The sequence below is a fragment of the Cyphellophora europaea genome (assembly GCF_000365145.1).
Source record: "Cyphellophora europaea CBS 101466 unplaced genomic scaffold supercont1.3, whole genome shotgun sequence".
NCBI lineage: Eukaryota > Fungi > Ascomycota > Eurotiomycetes > Chaetothyriales > Cyphellophoraceae > Cyphellophora > Cyphellophora europaea.
This window is the reverse complement of record NW_008481809.1, coordinates 307,318-329,078: the sequence shown is the minus strand read 5'-3', so window position 1 is coordinate 329,078 and position 21,761 is coordinate 307,318. Positions and strand designations below refer to the sequence as shown.

Genomic DNA, 21,761 nt, shown 5'->3' with positions numbered 1-21,761 from the left:
GCGCATCGGCGGTCCGAACAAGTATCACATAGATCTGCGGAGTCTTGTTCCCGATTCTGAAGTTCTGGGCTCTCGGCCTTCTTGCTTTTTCCACTGAGCAGACAACTTCACCATGGGATTCCTCGTTTTCGCATTGCACAGCACGGTGAGGCTAGCGACATTGTCGGCGGTGTTTGGCATTTTGCTGGTACGAGATTGCACCCGAATCATTGGTAGCGTCGACTAAACCTGGTAGATCGCTGGCATCATTGTCCATCGCATACATTTCCATCCACTGTCGAAATATCCAGGTCCATTCCTGGCAAAGGTAACAGACCTTTATGCTGCATATCATGCCTGGATCGGCGATATCCACGTCGACATGTGGAGACAACATGAGCGTTATGGTATGTCGCAGAAGCTCTGTGGGGGACGATGCTGACCGCCATGACAGGGCCATATGTTCGTTATGCGCCCGACAAGCTCAATGTCAACAATACTGCGGCCCTAAAGGATATATACTCGGGGTCCAAAAATTTTCAGAAGAGCAACAATTATCGTGTTCTCCGGCACGGCGCCGCCAATACCTTTACGATGATCAATAAGAAAGAGCATGCTCGCCGGCGCCGGATCATCTCACAAGGGTTATCGGATGTCGCGCTTCGTGAACATGAGCCCACGCTCATGGCGCATATCAAAAAGTGCTTCGGTGAGGTCGCTGATACGGACGAGCGCTCGCTAGGTCTCGAATATCCCGCAAGCCCGACAGTGAGAGAGCCGTGGTCTCAGTCGCGCAACATGTCCAACTGGTTCAATTGGCTCACTTTCGATATCATGGGTGATACAATCTTCGGAGTTCAATACAATCTCCTTGGCTCGGGAGCCAACCGAAATATCCCAATAGCGATCGAGGAATCCAACGTGCGCGTAAGCGTGCTTCTTCAAGCTCCAATTATCCGCCAAGTTGGTCGCATCGATCGATGGATGTTTCCCAAGGCTATTGGGGCACGCAATCAGTTTTTACGCTTTGTCGGGGGACTTGTCGACCGGGTTATGAAGCCAGAATGCGCCCCCCAGGCGCGGACTGTAGTGTCTGTTCTCAAGGCATCGTCTGATCCCGTGACAGGCGACAAGTTATCGGCTAAGGAAATTCTTGCCGAAAGCACGACGCTATGTGTGGCTGGGGCTGATACTTCATCGACAGCTTTGGCAGCGATCTTCTTCTACCTCGCAAGCACACCCCGAGCGTATAGGCGACTCAAGGACGAGGTGCGGTCTGCATTCGAGCATGAAGACGATATTAGGACAGGCCCGACCTTGAACAAGCTTCTGTATCTCCGGGCCTGCATCGATGAGGCCATGCGGATGACGCCGCCGGCTGGATCATCATTGTTTCGAGAAGCACAAGAGGGCGGCGCCACGGTTGATGGTCAAAGACTCCCTGCAGGAGTGCAGGTGGGCGTGCCAATCTACGGCATTCACCACAATGCCGAATACTTCCCTGCTCCTTTCGAGTACAGACCAGAACGCTGGCTGGAGGGCGAATCGGGCAACACAAAGGAAAACGTCGAGAAAGCTCGTTCAGCGTTCTGTCCATTCAGTGTCGGTACCAGAAGCTGTGTTGGCAAAGGCATGGCCATGATGGAGCTTAGTCTGGCGGTTGCATACGCAATCCACACCTTGGACTTTCAGCACGCCGAAGGACAACACGCTCTCAAGGGCTGGGGCTTTGAAGGCGAGTTCGCGGTTCAGGACCATATCACTGCAAGCAAAACGTAAGTCAAGACTTACCTCCGGACGAGCCAATCTAACACGAAGCTAGGGGACCATTCCTGAAGTTCAAGCCCCGAGATATCCTCAATTCTCCTGTACGGACCAGACCACGGATGCAGCTCCCTAAGGTAGTGACGGAGCTCCGACCAGGGCTGAGGCCGCGATCGGCGAGCTCACCGTCGATAGATTTCTCGATTATGTGGGAGAAACAAAGCATGTAGATTCAAATAGAAGGTGTCGATACTGTACATCTGAAAATTATGACGCGTTGGACGCGTTCAGCAAGACGCGAACATCACGTGACAATTTTACTCTTTCCAGAATTCCGGCTTGGCGATCCTGCCACTTTTCTCCGCAGCTACCCCTCGTCATCAACTTGTTTTGCTGACTACCCGCTCATTTCCCATGTCCCATGTGGCTACAAAATGACCTGCAGACATTGGTGCACAGTTGCGAGCTGGTCAAAGTTGCATAGCAGGGATGAGTGATCGATCACCAACCACAAGCTCTTGCTGCGGTGGTAACTTAAAGCTGCAGCCATCCTCGCTAGTGCTTACTTGCTGTTCTAATACCGGTTGACCAGCTGACAATACAGAGTGGCGGGTCTGACAGGACCACGGTGGGTCTGCGTCTTACAGGCCTTGTGGGGGCTGTTGTAGGATCCAGATCTCAAGGTGGGTACCTGAGGCTGTATCGTGCTGCACGGGCCGGAGAACACGCACGACCACAGTTGGACACAGCCGAGCCACCGTCTGACTATGTCGGAGCACACTGACCGGTCTGCCCAGCTCGACATGGCCACAGACGCCGATGATTACAACTCACGCTGGGTACTCAATGCGTGGAATGCTCCATACACAGTCAGTGAAATCGAAACAGCACAGCTCGTCGTCGCCAGAATCGTCCCTGCCGATACCCCTGTACAACTATCGTCTCCTTTGTTATTCTCTTCGGTAACCTGCACAGCACTGTTCGAGGGGCCGACTGATCACGAAGGCCAGGAGCAATACTCACTAACCGCAACGTGAGTATGATTCTTCAATCCCCCATTGACGTGGAAATAGGCATCGCGAACTTCTGGAAACAGTGGCAAGAAGAGGCCGAGCCATGTATCTTTCCTACTCTTGTTCAGACAGAGCTGGCAGAGGCGAGCCATGCTGAGCTCTCAATCGAACTTGGCAAATCGGAACAGTCTCTCCATGGTCTCGTGACAAGTGGTCTGCACAGCAGGGTTGAGGTCTCTCTGGTCACAGCCTGGGCTATCGTCCTGAAGGCATATACCAGTAATGCTTCTATATCGCTCGGCCTGACCAACGCACTCACGGGACCATTCCCTTCCGCCCGACTGTGTTCCTTATCAATCGACCGTGACGACAAAGTGTCGTCTCTTTCCCGAATGGTCCAGACCGAGCTGTTCGGGAGCGATCGGTATCAAACCAATGAGATCACTTCTGTACCTTTGTTTTGGACCGCTGATGGCAGGCCTTTTTGCAACACGGCACTTAGCCTGGGGCTTCGGTCCGCCCCACTACACGACGCAATCGACATCGCCGTCGACTTCGAAATCACTCCACAGCAAGTGACGGCAAGGCTTTCTTACTCCAGGCAATGTCTTGACGAAAGTCAGGCTGCAGACCTTGCAGCGACATTCTCGGAGGTGCTCAACTCGTCACTGGAGAATCCAAATACCACCTATTCGGAACTTAGCCTCGTCCATCAGAGTAGCCTTACAAGACTCTTCACATGGAACCAGTCTGTGCCGGCATCCATTGATAAGTGTGTGGGTGACTTGTTCTACGAGCAGTCCCAGGAGCGGCCCGGAAACATTGCCGTACACTCTTCAGATGCCCAGCTCAGCTATACAGAGCTCGAAGTAGCGACAAACAAGCTTGCGCATGCTCTACAGGCCCGTGGAGTCGGTCCAGAGACCATCGTCCTTCTCTGTTTCCCCAAGTCAGCATGGGCTGTTGTGGCGATGATCGCCGTCATAAGAGCAGGTGGCACAATGCTGTTTTTCGATGCTTCACATCCAACAGCCAGACTCCAGGAGATCCAAGCTCAAGTGCAATCGAAGATCATGCTCACCTGCTCGCAATATGAAGAAATGTGGGACTGGACAGGAGCAGAGGTATTGATTGTTGATCAAAGCTCTGTGGACGCTCTGCCGTCGCCGACAACCACTGTCACCACATCAGTTACTCCATCCAACATGCTTTACATCATCTTCACCTCAGGCTCGACCGGCAGACCAAAAGGCTGTATTATCGAGCATCGACAGTTTCTAACAGGATCTTTCGCACAACGGAAGGCAAGTGGCATGCAGCATACTGATCGAGTGCTGCAGCTGGCTTCATTCACATTCGACGTGAGCATCTTGGAGATCATTACATCACTCATCACCGGTGCCTGCGTTTGTATACCGGGCGATGCCTCTAGAGCCAAAGGGCCAGCTAGTTGCATAGAGGAGTTTGGTGTCACGTGGGCCTTCCTTACGCCGTCTCTGGTGAAGCTTATGACACCAGAAATGGTCCCGAGTCTCCGCTTCCTTGTGCTTGGCGGTGAACCATTAGGGCGGACAGATGTTGAGACCTGGGCTCCTCAACTACAGTTGGCCAATGGATATGGCCCCACTGAGTGCTCAATCGCCGCTACAGCCTATCCAAAGCTCTCTTCCACCACGGATCCTGCAAACATCGGATTTCCACTTGGTGCTTTGTGCTGGATTGTGGACCCAGAGGATCATCGTCGCTTAGTACCTCCCGGAGCGCCCGGAGAACTATTGGTTCATGGACCCATTGTGGCTCGTGGCTACTTCCAGGACCCCGTCAAAACGGCCGATGCTTTTGTTGACGACTTCCCGTGGCTGCCACCTCAGCGCTTCGGACATTCAAGACTTATGTATAAGACCGGAGACCTGGCCAGATACAACAGCGATGGCACGATCCATTTTCTTGGTCGTAAAGACTCTCAAGTCAAGCTACGTGGCCTGCGAATCGAGCTGGGAGAAATCGAACATCATATAGCAGTGAATCCACTTGTTCGCCAAGCTGTTGTGTTGCTGCCTCGACAAGGTCCGTGCAAGAATCAGCTGACAGTAGTCCTATGTCTAAAGGAGGGGTTTCAAGAGATTGATTCGGAGAAAATTGAGCTGCTGGATCCTACCCTCAACTTATCGCTGTCAAAATCTCTAGACCAAGTAATCCAGGATGCATCGGACCACTTGCCAGCGTATATGCTACCTTCGATATGGGTCCTTGCAAAATCCATTCCGTTAACCATCTCTGGAAAACTACATCGAGTCTATGTTACCAAATGGACTACCGGAATGAGCGAGCCCATGTACAATCAGATCACTGGTGCCGAGGCTGCGATCCAAGCCTCAAATCCTGTTGAAGAGACCATTCAGCGCTTATGCAGCGAAGTGTTGGACATGCCTCTTGTCAGGATCCATCTCAATCGCTCATTCGTCAACAATGGTGGTGATTCGATTTCGGGCATGCAGCTCCTAGCGAAATTGCGGGCAGAGAGCATCAAGGTCTCGGTGAAGGATATGATCGAGAGCAAGACTTTGACCGAGCTGGCACAGAGGGCAAGCAATGGTGATTCGCATGAAGTCCTCACATTCCAACCCAGCTATGACCGGGCCGCCTTCGATACGGAAATCCTGCCACAGCTCCCTTTTTCACCGGATCAAATTCAAAGCATTTATTCACTAGGACCAATGCAAAGGGGCATACTTCTCAGTCAACAACGTGGCTCGGGAAGCTATGAGTTCCGTATCGTCTGCGAAATAAGCACCACCAACGAGGTAGATTTGGACCGACTAGCGACAGCTTGGAAGATGGTCGTTCATCGTCATGATTCACTAAGGACCATTTTCGTTCCCAGTATATCAGAAGACTCGCCATACGATCAACTCGTGTTAGAACACGTTGAACCCTACATCAACGTTATTCCTTGCAAGGACAAAGTCACGTTGTCTAGAGCTGTTCGAGCACATAAAATTGTTGCGTCGGACAAGGAGCCTAGGGTTAATCTTATCGTATATGAGACATCGGGTACGATATATTGCATGGCAGCTATCGACCATGCGCTGATCGATGGGGTGTCTGTGTTGCTGATGTTCCGAGATCTCAGTGCGGCATATGCAGAGACTCTTGATGCCACTCAGCAGATGCATTTCTCACATTATGTCGGCTATCTACAACAGCTTGAGAAGAGTCAGAGTCTCGAGTACTGGAAGCAATACCTCAATGATCTAGCCCCATGCCACTTCCCTCTCCTTAACGACGAGGCGGATGTAGCTGACGAGCTCCACGAGATCAGCAACGTTCTGGAGCTTGGGATGGAGCTGCAGCAGTTCTGTCGCGATCACAACCTCACGCCTGCGAGCCTTGTTCAAACCGCCTGGGCCCTGACATTGCGGAGCTATACTGGGCTAGATGACGTCTGCTTCGGCTATCTATCTGCGGGTCGCGACGCTCCCGTGGCCGATATTGAGGACGCCGTTGGGGCTTACATCAATATGCTGGTTTGCAGGTTGAAGCTAGACAGCTCGAGAACCCTGAAGGATCTCGTTGATTCGGTTCAAGAGGGTTTTCTCAACTCAATGTCTCACCAGCATTGCTCGCTGGCAGAGATTCAGCACGCCCTCGAATTGCGTGAGCCGCTCTTCAACACAGTGATGTCGCTGCAGAGTGCGCTGGGAGAAGTTATCAGCGCACCCAATGTTCAAGGCGCTTTGGAGTTCAGGATCGTGGATGAGGTCGATCCGACAGAGTACGATATCTCTGTCAATGTGGCGATATCGCGCGAGGCCATGCACCTCAATATCCGTCATTATACGTCCAAGATCAGCAAAGCTGCGGCAGGGCGTGTTTTCGAAACCTTCAAATACATGCTCGAGACCATCGTTAAGAATCATGCAGAAACACTAATCCAAACGATAATGATTAGTGACCACGACCGTGACCAGATCGTGCTCTGGAATGCGCGCGATTGGCAAGACTACCGACTTTGCGTGCATGAGCAGATAGCACATCAGGTGGTAGAAAGACCGGACACTACGGCGATTGTTGCTTGGGACGGCTCTCTCACGTACCGGGAGCTGGATCATTTAAGCACGCTCCTGGCATCCCATCTGAGCACTTTGGCTGTGGGGCCTGAGGTACTTGTACCTTTGAGCTTTAAGAAATCAATGTGGGTGCCAGTAACACAATTGGCCGTCCTGAAAGCCGGAGGTGCTTGTGTTGCATTTGACCCTGCACATCCGACAAAAAGGCGTGAGGAACTACTCCGTCAGTGCGATGCCAAAGTTGCGATAACTTCGCCTATTCATGGACACCTGTTTCAAGACCTGGTCGAGAAGGTGGTGATAGTTGATGAAGCCCTGTTCAAGACCCTTGCTCACGACAAGTCACGGCCATCAACATGGGAAAAGGCAGGCCCCAACAACCCAGCATTCGTAGTTTTCACCAGTGGCAGTACTGGCAAGCCAAAGGGAATCGTGCTGGAGCATCATGCGTTGGTGACCAGTGCCCACGCTCATGGACCGACTATGAAATACCAACCAGGTAACAGGATTCTTCAATTTGCCTCCTACACTTTCGATGTCAGTATCGGTGAGACCTTCTCGGGACTGATGCTTGGTGCCACTCTCTGCATTCCTAATGACGAAGAGCGTATGGACGATCTTGCAGGAGTCATCAACCGCATGGATGTGAACGTGGCCTACCTGACGCCATCAGTCGCAAGTGTTCTACACCCAGATGATGTTCCTGGTCTTGAGGTCCTGGCGCTTGGTGGAGAAGCTGTCAGGGCTGAGAACATAGCACGGTGGGCTGATAGGGTATATCTGGTCAACATCTACGGTCCAGCAGAATGTTCAGTCTGGTCCACTGGACTCTATCCTGTCCCACCAAAGATGTCCCCCGCGAACATAGGCTTCGGTCTCGGCGCACGTATGTGGATCACGCAGGTCGGCAGGCCAGATCAGCTCTGTGCAATCGGTTGTGTTGGAGAGTTGCTGATCGAAGGACCCATTGTCGCTCGCGGCTACCTCAACGACATCGAGAAGACTACAGCGGCTTTCATCTCCAGTCCAAAGTGGATCAAACAGTGCGGCTACGACTCGAGCAACACCATTTATCGCACGGGCGATCTAGCCAGGTACAATACAGACGGATCTATCTTCTTCATTGGTCGACGAGATTTCCAGATCAAACTACATGGCCAACGCATCGAGATGGGTGAGATCGAACACAACATGCTCAGCCATGATAGTGTTGCGAACGCTGTCGTCATCTACCCAAAGGCTGGGGCGGTCAGCCAGAGACTCGTGGCCGTTGTAGCTCTTGGAGAGCACGCACCAACGGAAGGAGACAACAACATCAAGGTCATTGACCCGCAGCACAACCCAGCAGCCGCGCAGCAAGTCATCTCAGTCCGAGCGCATCTGTCAGAAAGGGTTCCAGTCTATATGATGCCAGCGATATGGATAGTGGTGCAAACGATCCCGTTATCGGTGAACGGCAAAACAGATCGTTCTGCTGTTTCCCGTTTCATAGAGGCTCTGGAGCATGCTCCGGAGCAGATCGCAGGTTCAACTTCGAGCACATCGGTTGCTTTGCCTGCGGGGCAAGCTGAACGTACGCTACGATCTGTGATAAGCATTGTTCTTGGCATCAATGAAGACAGCATTTCTATGGATCAGACGTTCGTTGCGCTCGGAGGCGATTCCATTACGGCTATGCAGTTGTCAGCACGCTGTCGATCGAACGCGATGCTTGTTACTGTAAAGGAGATCCTTTTGAGCAAGTCCCTACGACAGCTCGCCAATTCAGCCAAACAACCAGTGCAAGGAAGTTTGTCGAACAGGAAACAAGATGATACTGGCGCTTTCACCATGCTTGCAGATTCAGATGTCGAACTTGTTGATCAGCAAGCCAAAGCAATGAAGCTGACTGGTCTCCAAGCTATCGAAGATGCCTATCCTGTAAGCCCGATGCAGCAGGGTATTCTTGTGGCACAGGCGCAAACCAGTAGTGCTTACAAATTTCATGTGGTCTGTAAGGTCAAAACTACCACCAGCGACTTGAAAGCGGTGGTGAGACGCTTGAACCTTGCCTGGCAGAAGGTTGTTAACAGACATCCCATACTTCGGACTATATTCATCGAGAGTGGCTCGAAAGACGGACTTTATGTGCAAATGGTACTGAAGGATGCGATCGCCAGAACAATGTTTGTCGAGACTATGGAAGAGCTGCTCGGCATTTCTACATCAAACCCAATTGACTACGACGATAAGCAACCCCCTCACCGTTTCACGTTATGCGAAACCGAGGGTGTGGTGTTCTTCAACCTTGAGATCAGCCACACCCTCATCGATGGCGCCTCGATGGCGGTCATCCTGAAGGACTTGGCCGCTGCTTATCAGAGCAGCCTCATACCCGCGCCATCGTATCGTGACTATATCTCTCTGCTCCAAGATCAGGCACCCGCAGAGTCGCTTTCACACTGGTCTCAGTATCTGCATGGAGTGGAGCCAAGTGTGTTTCCGAGCTTGATCGACAACGACAGGGCTTCGAGAACTCTAGAAGCAGTTAAGGTATCACTGCCCAACGCCGTGACGAGGAGCCTTCAGGAATTTTCCAAGGCCCACGGCGTCACTCTTGCCAATGTGCTCCAGACAGCCTGGGGCCTTGTCGTTCGGACTTACAGCGGCTCAACAGATGTTCTGTTTGGCTTCCTGGCATCAGGACGTGATGTACCGCTTGAGAGCATTGAGGATGCCGTCGGACCCTTTATCAATATGCTCGTGTGCCGCGTGAACGCGTCAAAAGATGTCTCTGTTCTCGAAGCAGTCAAGAAGACGCAAAGCGACTACCTTGATTCACTGCCACATCAGCACACTTCTCTCAGCGAGATTCAGCATAGTCTGGGTCTCAGGTCAACACGCCTCTTCAACACTATCCTCTCACTTCAGCGGCCAATGGCCGAAGCTATCGATGCTGGTAGCGAGATTGACATCGAGTACCTGCAGGGTAGCGATCCGACAGAATACGACCTCAGCGTGAATATCACCGCTAGTGATTCGGTCATTGATGTGTCCATCAGCTACTGGTCGACTTTCCTGTCGGGCGAGCGTGCCGCTCAAGTTGCATCAACCTTTGCCAAATGTCTGAGCGAAATGCTAGCCTACCCAGATGCCTCTTTCGGCGAACTCAACTTCCTTGACCAAGATCAAATGCAGCAAATCTTCTCTTGGAACAACGACGGCAATACTCCTGTGCCTGTTGACGGGCTCATCCATGCAAACGTTCTTCGACATGCCGCTGAGAGACCAGAAGCTATTGCAATATCGGCATGGGACGGAACACTCACATTCTCTCAGCTGGATGACCTATCAGGGAGACTTGCTCACTACTTGAGAAGCTTAGGCGTGAGACCGGAAAATATTGTGCCGTTGTGCTTCGACAAATCCAGATGGACTATTGTATCGATGATGGCAGTTCTCCGAGCTGGCGCAGCCTACGCCTCCATGGATCCATCGCACCCCGCACAACATCTGGGCAACATTGTGAAGCAGACTGAAGCAAAGCTTGTGCTTACGGGATCGGCAACATATGCGGAAAAGCTACATGATGTAGTCTCCCAGGTGGAGGTGATCAACCAAGATCTCCTCCATCAGCTTCCAGCGCCCCCTCACGTTCCATCCGAGACATCTACACCGGATAGTGCTGCGTTTATATGCTTCACATCCGGCTCAACTGGAAAGCCGAAAGCCATTTGTCTGACGCACCGCTCTTTTACCTCGATGGTGGCCAGCAACACGAGCATGGGAATTGGACCACAGTCCCGTGTGTTCCAGTTTGCCGCCTATACCTTCGATACTTCCAATTCGGAGATATTCACAACGTTGACATCTGGCGGCTGCGTGTGTGTACCGTCGGAAAGCGAACGACTAAATGATCCAGCCGATGTGATGAACAGGTTGGAGGTCGACTGGACCTTCCTAACGCCTTCGATGGCCAGCATGCTGACTCCTGCTGATATACCACTCTTACGGACACTTGCATTGGGTGGCGAGCAGGTCCGGGACGACATAGTAGACCTCTGGAAAGAAGATGTTCGCGTGCTCAATTCTTATGGTCCTGCGGAATGTACGATATGGACCTCGATGGCAGAGCTAGGGCATGGGAACTCTCCGGCAACTATCAGCAGTGGTAACGGCGGCAATGGTTCCTTGCTGTGGATAGCCGACATTGCGGACGTCGACAAGCTCGCACCCATCGGGGTCGTCGGCGAACTTCTCATTGAGGGACCCATTCTTGCACGAGGCTACCTCGATTCGGAGAAAACACGTCAAGCCTTTATTCCCGCTCCTCGATGGCGTGGGTCGTCTTCTCAGCCTATACGTCTGTATCGTTCCGGTGACCTTGCCCGATACCACAGCGATGGCACGTTGATCTATATGGGTCGATCTGATGGTCAAGTCAAGCTCAATGGGCAACGTATCGAAATGGGTGAGATTGAGAAACACATTGCCGCGTCGAATCTGGTCCGATACGCAGTGGTGCTTTTGCCGAAGCACGGCATCTGCAAGCGCAAACTGGTAGCAGTCGTTGCCCCTGCTGAACATGTGGAGAAGACCATAGAGTCCAGAGAGCTCAGCACGATCCAAGAAAAAGAGCGCAAAGAAACTGCAGCCTCTCAGGTTGCGCTGGTGAAAGAGCAGCTTTCTGGTGTGGTGCCGGGCTATATGGTGCCAAGTGTTTGGCTCATCGCACAGTCCGTCCCCCTAACCGCCTCGAAGAAAGTCGACCGAGTTCGGATTGCCCGATGGGTTGATGAACTCAGCAACGAGACCTACAACAAGGCTCTCGATGTCGAGGAGGAGCAACAGGATGACTCCAACGTTACAGACGGGGAGAAGCGCCTCCAGCAGGTCATCGCCACTGTGCTGAACGTTCCCACCAACCAGATCCACCTCAACAAATCCTTCCTGAACCTTGGAGGAGATTCTATTCTGGCCATGCAACTCGTCGTTCAAGCTCGCAAAGAAGGGATGAAGCTCACAGTCAAAGATGTGATGCGCAGCAAAACATTATCTTCGCTATCTTTGACTGCACAGGCTGTCGAATCCGGCGGACTGGTGCAGAACGAAATTTACAATGTACCGTTCGAGCTCTCCCCGATACAGTCAATGTACTTTGAAGACCTCACAAAAGGCTCAACCGACCCTACTGCCAACCAGTTCAACCAAAGCTTTCTGCTCGAAGTCTCACAAAAACAGAAAGTCGATCAGGTTTCGGAATCGCTCCAGCAAATTGTTGACAACCATGCCATGCTGCGGGCACGCTACATACAGGGCGTTAACGGTGTTTGGCAGCAGCTTGTGCTGCCTAGAACAGCTGGTACCTACCGCTTCGAAACTCATAATGTGGATTCTCGTGAGCAAGCATTGTCCATCGCAGAACAGTCACAGCAGCGCCTGCACATCGAGAACGGACCTGTCTTTTCTGCAAGCCTCTTCAACCTACCAGATGGCTCACAACTACTCTTCATGGTCGCTCACCACCTTGTGATAGATCTGGTTTCCTGGCGAATAATCATCAGACAGCTCGAGGAGCTCCTGACACTGGGCGGCATGTTGCCTACTGCAAAACCATTCCCGTTTCATTCCTGGGTCCAAGCACAGGCGGACTACTCCAGACGTCACCTTCAACCCGAGAAATCTTTGCTGCACATCGTTCCGACAGCGGATTATAGCTACTGGGGTATGGATAACGTACCAAACGTCAGAGGCACGACGACCGAGTCTTCTTTTACGCTGGAGGCTGCGGAGACAGACTTGCTACTACGCGGATGTCACACGGCACTGAAGACTGAGCCACTGGATATCTTCTTGTCTGCAGCGTTCCAGTCCTTTGCTAAGACGTTCGCAAGGTCTCCACCAGCCATATTCACCGAGGGACATGGTCGCGAGCCATGGGACAACAGCATAGACATCACGGAGACTGTGGGTTGGTTCACAACGTTATTCCCACTCCACGCCGCTTCAGACGTCAATGATTCTGCACTCGATACTGTGAAAACGGTCAAGGACCAGCGTAGATTTTTACCTCAGAATGGCTGGGCATACTTCAACTCAGCTTCGTCGAACGATGCTGGAAAGGAGGCGTTTGCGGCTCATCGGCCGATCGAGATTCTCTTCAACTACCTGGGTATTTATCAAGGACAAGGCCAGTCGTCAAGCCTCCTGCAAGCGGTTCCGTTCAATAAGGGCGACGTTGGGCCCGGCGTGAGCCGCTTCGCACTCATCGAAATCAATGCTTATGTATTGGACGGCAAGGCGCACTTTTCAATCACACACAGCACAAAGATGCAACGCCAGGAGCTCATTGGGCAGTGGGTAGCAGCATACCGCCAATGTCTCATGGACATAGGTCAGCAGCTGCAGACAGCTGAGCGTACCTTGACCAGCGGAGACTACCCCAACCTAATCACGAGCAATGTTGCCCTTCAGCGATTCCAAGAGGAGGCTTTACCGAGCATCACGTCGATCGACAACGTTGAAGATATCTTTGCTGTCTCTCCAATGCAGGAGGGTATTCTACTCAGCCAAAACCGTATGCAGGGCGCGTACCAAATCGAGACCGTTGTCGAGATCTCCTCTTTGGCCAAGAAGACTATCGATGTGGAGCGTTTCGCCAGTGCCTGGCAGCAGGTCGTGCATCGACATGCTACCCTGAGAACTGTCTTCATACAGAAGCTTTCGGACAGGCCCTACGATCAACTTGTCGTCAAAGCACATGCTGCAAAAGTGTCTGTGGTACACTCTCAAGATGAGGATGCGTTAGCCTACATTCAATCTACTGATAACCTTGTCTACAACTCTACAGAGGCACCCCACCGTCTCGAGCTCGTCCAGGCACCTTCAGGGCGCACGTACGCGAAGCTGGAAATTAGCCATGCCTTGGTGGATGGTACTTCTATGTCTGTCTTGATAGGAGAATGGGTGGAAGCGTACAACAACAGCTTGTCTGCGCTACCAGGGCCGCTCTACAGCGACTATATCGCCTACATTCAATCTCAACCACGACATGCCGCACTTGACTACTGGAAGCATAACCTGGCTGATGTGCGTACTTGCCATTTCCCAGTGTTGACGGACAATCAAATCGAGCCTGAGCGGCTACTTCACGAAGTTGAGGTCCGTGTTCCCAACGCAGCTTTGCTCCGCGACTTTTGTCAGCAGAACAACATTACCCTGGCTAGTATTTTCAGGTTGGCTTGGGCAAAGGTTCTGCGGGCCTTTACTGGTGACGATCAAGTGTGTTTCGGCTACCTTGCGTCTGGTCGAGAAATCCCGGTCCCTGGCATCGAGAGTGCTGTCGGAGCCTTCATCAACATGTTGGTCTGCTCCATCAACTTCGACGCCATTGGCCAGCAAAAGGTTGTCAATAGCCTGGAGTCGCTACAGGATGAATACCTGAGATCACTGCCATTCCAGCACATCAGCCTTGCGCAGATTCAGCATGAGTTGGGCATGTCCGGGCAGACACTATTCAATTCTGTTCTCAGCTTCCAAAGACGATCGCACGGCGACTTCAAAGTAGGTGATATCATGCTACGATACTTGGATGGTGTCGATCCCACCGAATATGACATATCCGTTAGCATCTCCGACAGCCAAGATGGTGTCTTCGTCAACATGAGTTACTATACGTCCAGACTATCAGACGGCCAAGCCGCCAACGTTGCGAGTGCGCTGTCAAACGTGTTGTCTGCGATACTCCAATCGTCTAACACCACGGTTGGAGCTCTTGGATTGAGCGGTAATCGAGACGCTTCGCAGATTGAGCTCTGGAATGCTGAACCGTTTGCACCTATCAACAAGTGCGTACATGAGATGTTTCAACAGAGCGCTCGCCTGACGCCTGACGCCATTGCCATCGACTCTTTCGATGGTACGATGACATATGAGGAGGTAGAGACGAAGTCGACTCAGCTCGCACAAGCCTTGATCAAGCGAGGAGTCCAGATGGACTCGCTCATACCAATTGCTTTTGAGAAAAGCGCGTGGGCCATTATCGCTATGCTTGGTATCATGAAGGCCGGTGCGGGCTATGTGCCGCTGGACCCTGCCCACCCTGATGACAGGCTGAGGACCATTGTTGGTCAAACCGAAGCAGTCCTTGTAATTGTCTCTGAGAGCACAGCTCAACGTATGGAGGGTCTCTTTGGCGAGGTTCTCAGAGTTTCACCGACATCGTCCCTATGGTCGAGCTCGGTCAGCACCGATCTCAAGACAGGCGTGACACCGGCCGACGTGGCTTATGTCCTGTTTACTTCGGGCTCCACTGGCGTGCCAAAGGGCGTCGTTCTGTCTCATGTCGCCGTAAGCAGCAGCACGTTCCACCATGGAGCCGAAATCGGTTGTAGTGCAGCCACCCGCATGTATCAGTTCGCCGCCTACACTTTCGACGCCTGCATTCTGGAGATCTTTACGACTCTGGCCTACGGAGGTTGCATCTGCGTTCCTTCAGACGCAGAGAGGATGAGTGACATTGCTGGCTTCATTACTCGAAAGCAGGTCAACACATCGTTTATGACGCCCTCACTGGTCCGCATTCTGTCTCCAGAGCAGATACCGACAATGAAGACACTGATACTTGGCGGCGAGGCTCTTGGCCAAGACAATATTGGGACTTGGGCCCCGCAACTGAAGCTCATGAATGGATATGGTCCAACTGAGACCTGTGTCTTTGCTGTCATGAAGACTTTCAAGAGTCCACAAGACCGTAACGACATTCTCGGAAAAGGTGTGGGATCCCAGACCTGGATCGTCAGTCTCGATGACCCATCTCAGCTTGCTGCTGTCGGAACCATTGGCATGTTGTGCCTTTCGGGCCCAGCCCTGGCTCGTGGATATCTCAACGACAAAACCAAAACCGACAGTGTCTTCATTGACGATGCTCCATTCCTTCCCCGCGTCGAAGGTATGCCTAGGAGAGCTTACAACACCGGCGATCTAGCACGTTACAATTCTGACGGCAGTATTACCTACCTTGGTAGACGGGATCAGCAGGTCAAACTCAGGGGTCAGAGGATAGAACTGGCTGAGATCGAGCATCACACCAAAGCCAGCTTTCCACGGGCTTCGCAAGTTGGCATTGAGGTCGTATTGCCTCTCGGTCAGAAAGAAAGGACAACGTTAGCGGCTTTCTTGTGTTTACCTGACCGAGAGCACAGGAGCACCATTCTACTGAAGCCAGATGATGGTCTTCGCTCGGATCTTTTCAAGCTTCAAAAGTCACTGGAGTCCCTGCTACCACCCTATGAAGTACCGACTCTATACATACCCGTTAGGAGAATGCTTACCACGACAGCCGGAAAGCTTGATCGGAAGGCTCTCCGGGACGCCATTGCAGCTTTGTCCGAGGAAGAGCTGGACAATTTCTCGCTCGCGGAAGCATCGAAAAAGCCACTTTCCACGGACAGCGAGAGGGCCACCGCTGATATGTGGTCTGCGGTGCTTAGGATTCCTGTCTCGAAAATCGGCGCTGACGACAACTTCTTCCGCCTCGGTGGCGACTCGATCACAGCAATGAGACTAGCAGCCATGGCGGGAGCAGAGTTTACTCTGACGGTCGCGGACATCTTCCAGCATCCAGTACTTACCGATATGGCTGCTCTGGCTAAGCAAGACTACTCCGAGACGAACGGTACTGCAGAAATCAGGCCGTTCGATCTATTGGAGTCGCCGTGTACGACAGATATGTTGAGATCTTTTGCCACCAAATGCGATGTCTCAGTAGAACAGGTAGAGGATGCTTACCCATGCAGTCCTCTGCAGGAAGGAATGATGGTGCTGTCGATTCTCAATCCCGGTGCTTACATGGTGCAGAAGGTGTTCGAATTGCCATCAACCATGGATATCGCTCGCTTCCGCAAGGCTTGGGAGCTAGCAATCGCCAACAACGCTATCCTGAGGACTACTATTATCCAGACCGAGTCCGGCCGCTCGCTGCAGGTCGTGCTTTCGAATGCTTTCCAGTGGAGAACCGCATCTACGCTTCAAGAATATCTCCTCCAGGATCAGCAGGATGAGGCAGCATGTGGGAAGCCACTCTCACGTTACGCGATTACCAAAGATGGATACTTCGTTTGGACTGCTCACCACTCGATGTACGACGGTTGGACTGTACCTCTCATCCTTGAGCAAGTCCATGGATTCTACACTGCAGGTCAGGCTCCAGCCACTCCAAGCTTCAATACCTTTGTGAAGTATCTTTCGAAGACGAGTTACCATGACGGCCAAGCCTACTGGAACAAGTACCTTTCGGGTGGCAAGCCTGTCTCGTTTCCAGAACAGCCGTCCGCATCTCACGTCCTTAGAGTCGACCACGATTCCCATCACAGCATGTCCATCTCGCGTAGACCAGGATCCAGCATTCCCATGGCGACGATTCTGCGAGCTGCCTGGGCATACACTTTGGCACAGTACTCAGATGCGGAAGATGTTGTGTTCGGTATGACCTTATCAGGACGAAATTGTCCAGTCCATGACATAGCCAAGATTTTGGGCCCTACAATCACAACGGTGCCGATCAGAGTGGCTGTTCCAACAGAGGGAACAGTCGCTGAATTCCTGAGCACAGTCCAAGAGGACTCCAACAAGATGATTCCATTTGAGCATTTTGGCCTTCAAAACATTGGGAAGATCAGCCATGAAGCCAGCAGAGCCGTTCAGTTCCAGAACATCTTCGTAGTTCAGCCTATGGCACAGTTCGATGTCCATCACAATGAACTTCTCGGAGCGGAGGAAGTGTCGACACCTCTAAAGAACTTCGATACCTACCCTCTGGTCATGGAGTGCAGCCTGAGCGACTCTGAAGTTCATTTTGAGGCGCGCTTCGATGCAAACGTGATTGCTCAGGATCGCATGGACCGTATCATCCGGCACTTCGAGCATGTGATCAAGTCGTTCAATTCTGCCACCCAAACGACAAGAATGCAGGATATCTCAATGTTCACGGAAGACGACATGACTCAGATCCTCGAATGGAATAAGACGTACCCCGACGTGCTGGAGACTACGGTACCAGAGGTCTTCGCCGAACAGGTAAAGCTTCGACCGGATGCTCTCGCTGTGGACGCTTGGGATGGCCAGCTGACATATGCTGAACTTGATCGTCTCTCGAGTGTGTTTGCCGCACAGCTCGTCAAGCAAGGAGTTGGTGCCGAAGTCCTTGTGCCACTCTGCTTCGAGAAATCGAGATGGGCGATCGTCACACAGATGTCCGTAATCAAAGCTGGCGGCGGAGTGGTCAATCTCGATTCTGCGCACCCTCTTGGCCGTTTGGAGCTCATCATTGAAGATGCCAAAGCTAAAGTCATCCTTGTCGCACCGCAGTTCTATGACAAGTTCAAGGGGGTTGTGGGTCTGAAGGTCATCAGTATCGACGAGCAATACTTCCGCAACCTTTCTGAGCCTAGCAAGCCTAAGCTTCCTCCGATCAGTCCGTCGAGTGTGGCGTACGTCCTCTTTACCAGCGGGTCAACCGGCCGGCCCAAAGGCATTGTCATCGAGCACCGTAGTCTATGCTCAAGCTCCAAAGCACATGGTACGGCGTGGGATATCGGTCCCGAGACGCGTTTGTTGCAATTTGCTGCTTACACATTTGATGTGAGTTGTGCAGATAATTTCACCACCCTGCAGCGGGGAGGCTGTATCTGCGTGCCGTCCGAGCATGACCGCCTAAACAACTTGGCTGGAGCAATAAACCACTTCCAGTGTAACTGGGCGTTCTTGACGCCTACGGTCGCCTCGCTACTGCCCGCCCACGGTATTCCTAGCCTTCGAAAACTGGTGCTAGGTGGTGAAGCGAGCACAAGAGACACAATAGCTAAGTGGCACAACGTGCTAGATCTGATCGTTTGCTACGGACCAGCTGAATGCTCGGTCTACTGCTCTGGTGCCCCACCAGCTACGGCGACCAGTGACCCGGCCGACCTAGGAGAGGCAATCGGTGCGCTTTACTGGATTGCAGACCCTCAGGACTACAATCGCCTTGTGCCTGTCGGCTGCACGGGCGAGCTACTGCTTGAAGGTCCGACCGTGGCCCGCGGTTATCTACACGACAAGGAGAAGACGGCGAACGCCTTCATTGCCAACCCTTCGTGGGCGACAGGTGGTTCCACGACGAAACCACGCCGCTTCTATCGTACCGGCGATCTTGTACGATTTAATGGAGACGGTACCATCCACTTCGTTGGCCGGAAAGACACACAGGTCAAGGTCCGCGGTCAGAGAGTGGAGTTGGGTGAAATCGAGCATGCAATTCGCCTACAGATGCCCAGTCTCGCCCATGTTACCGTTGACGCTGTACGCCAGGCCAGCCTCGATGACCGACAAGTCGTGGTTGCATACCTACACATGACAACAGAGGGAGGCGCAGCCAAGGCTCTACCGCTAGAAGGCGAACTCAAGGAAGACCTACTGAAGCTGCAAAGTTCGTTGTCCGAGGCGCTGCCGAGCTACATGCTTCCCAACCTCTTCATCCCTATGGCTCATGTTCCGCTCACAATGAACGGCAAGGCAGACCGCCGGCAACTCCGGGACCTGGCCTCGGGCATGAGTCGCGAACAAGTCTTAGCATACGGCCTGGAGTCAACGACGAAGCAGGCGCCTACCACCCCAATGGAGCACGCTCTGCGCGACCTGTGGGCATCAGCTCTAGGCGTCGACCCCGAGGCCATCGGAATCGAAGACCAATTCTTCCGCGTCGGTGGCGATTCGATCTTAGCCATGAAGCTCGTGGGCGTCGCTGGCGAGCAGGGAATCCCACTATCCGTGAGAGACTTCTTCAAAAGCCCTGTGCTGGCAGAGATGGCGAAGGTCGTTGAAAGCCGGTCCAAGATCGTAACAAATGGTGCAGCACCAAAGTACGAACCGTTCTCGCTGTTTGCCGACGCACCTCCGACCAAGCTGGTCAAGCGCATGGCGGCGCAGCTACAGACTCCCGAAGCCAATATAGCGGACATCTTGCCTGCGACGGACTTCCAGCAGAACGCCGTGGCACACGCCCTGATGAAGACCCGCGGTTTCCGCAACTATCTGTGGCTGGATGGTTACGGTGAACTGGATGCTGCTGCTACGAAGAAAGCACTGGGTCAATTTGTAGGACAGCACGAAATCCTGCGCACGATATTCGGTATCTATCATGAAAAGTTCGTGCAGGTCGTGTTGAAGAAGCTCGACTTTGCCGTAGATATACACGAAACAGACCAGGAGATTGCAGCCTTCACCGAACAGATCTGCCGAAAAGACTCTGCCAAACCCACGAAGGCGACCGATCCGCTACTCAAGTTCTTCATCATCAAGGCCAGAGTCGATGGCACGAGCAGCAGCTGCCACCGTATCGTCATGCGCATCTCCCACGCTCAGTACGACGGCGTCTGCCTACCCAAGATCTGGGCATCACTCGCCAGCGCCCTTGCCAACGACGGCAGCATCACCCCGAATACCAGGCCCATGGCGGCCTATATGTCTGCGCTCGCATCTCAAAACCACAATGAAGCCCTGCAGTACTGGCGCAGCCTGCTCGCCAACTCACACATGACCCCCATCGTTACCCACCCCAACAAACCATCCTTCTGCAACGTATACAACACCTTCGTGCGCCGCGTAGTCCCTACATCCACCCTCTCCGCCCAGCACGGCATCACCTTCGCCACAATCCTCAAGGCCGCGTGGGCGCTCGTGCTCGCGTCCCTATCGCACACTCCGGATGTCACATTCGGGCACGTCGTCTCAGGCCGCAATCTCGACGCGGCCTTTGGTCCGGGCCTGGACAACGTAATCGGTGGCTGCATCAACATTGTGCCTGTGCGCGTGGCAGCGCTCCGCACTGCAGAATCTACCATCCTGCAGCTCCTGCAGGCAGTCCAAGACCAGCACGCTGCAAGCCTCCCCTACGAGAGCGTCGGCAGCCGCACTATCGTGCGCGAAGCCAGCCCCTGGCCGAAACAGACGCGCTTTAGCAGCGTGGTGCAGCATCAGAATATCGAGGAAGACAGCACGGTGGCCGTGGGCGGCAGGCCGTATGAGGTGGGCTTCTGGTGCCCTGAGGCCGACGAGGCGGATCTGGCGGTTAAGACGACGCCGTTGAAGGATGGGACGACGGAGGTATTGATGATCTGCAGCGATACGGCTGTGGGTGAGGAAGCGCGGGCGAAACTGATGGATAGGCTGTGTGAATTGATTGGTGTTGTAGGAGGGGATGTGGAAGCCCGGGTTGGGGATGTATTGGAGCGGAGCCGCAAGAGCGATGGTGGTGAGCGACTCTTGCCGTTGCCGGCGCCGCCACAGACCAGCATCAATGGCGCAGCGCAGCCGATTACTCACTCCGCCGCCGCTGGTGCCAACAGCAACGGCAGCGTCGCTTCCCGCATCCGCGGCTGGGAAGCGATGCAGAAGCTGCAGCAGGAGCAGCAGCAGCAGCCAGCAGCCAACACCACGAGACAGGCCCTCGCGAGCGCGTGGCACGAAGTTCTACAGCTGCACAAGGAGGACACATGTGCAACAGTGTCAGACGACGAAAGCGACTTCTTCGCCCTCGGAGGCGACCTTGTCGCGGCGGCAGTGCTGGCTGCGAAGCTGGCGGTGGAGGGCATTGGGGAGAGGGAGGTTAGTGTGGAGGAGGTTATTGAGGGGTCGAGGTTTGGGGAGATGGTGAGGGTTCTGGGCGGGTGAGATATGGGATATGAGATATGCCTGGATTGATGGGTTCCCGAATGGATGCTGGATGCTGGGTACACACACGCATGTCTGGGACTGGGGACTGGGGATGGCCGGGAGATGGCGTTTCGGATCTTCCGCGATTGCCTCTGCCTTTGCGATTGCGATGGGGGCAGGAGGCAGGGGAAAAGGAGAAGGGGATTTCACTACGGAGTATACGCGCGCGTGGCATTGGTGGCTTTCATTCCGTGTTGGATTTGCT

At 53.2% G+C, this 21,761-nt stretch overlaps 2 protein-coding genes across 2 annotated transcripts; both read left to right on the top strand.

Annotated features, from left to right (window-relative positions):
* Positions 1–112: 112 nt before the first annotated feature.
* HMPREF1541_03026 (uncharacterized protein) lies at positions 113–1,758 on the top strand (the record flags this gene model as incomplete). Its single annotated transcript, XM_008717378.1, has 3 exons — positions 113–187; positions 236–386; positions 434–1,758. 3 exons carry the CDS (start codon positions 113–115, stop codon positions 1,756–1,758), a joined length of 1,551 nt encoding a protein of 516 aa, XP_008715600.1.
* Positions 1,759–2,782: 1,024 nt separating this feature from the next.
* Positions 2,783–21,514, top strand: HMPREF1541_03025 (uncharacterized protein; the record flags this gene model as incomplete). Its single annotated transcript, XM_008717377.1, has 1 exon — positions 2,783–21,514. The coding sequence occupies one exon, from the start codon at positions 2,783–2,785 to the stop codon at positions 21,512–21,514; it is 18,732 nt and encodes a 6,243-aa protein (XP_008715599.1).
* Between the last annotated feature and the right edge of the window lie 247 nt (positions 21,515–21,761).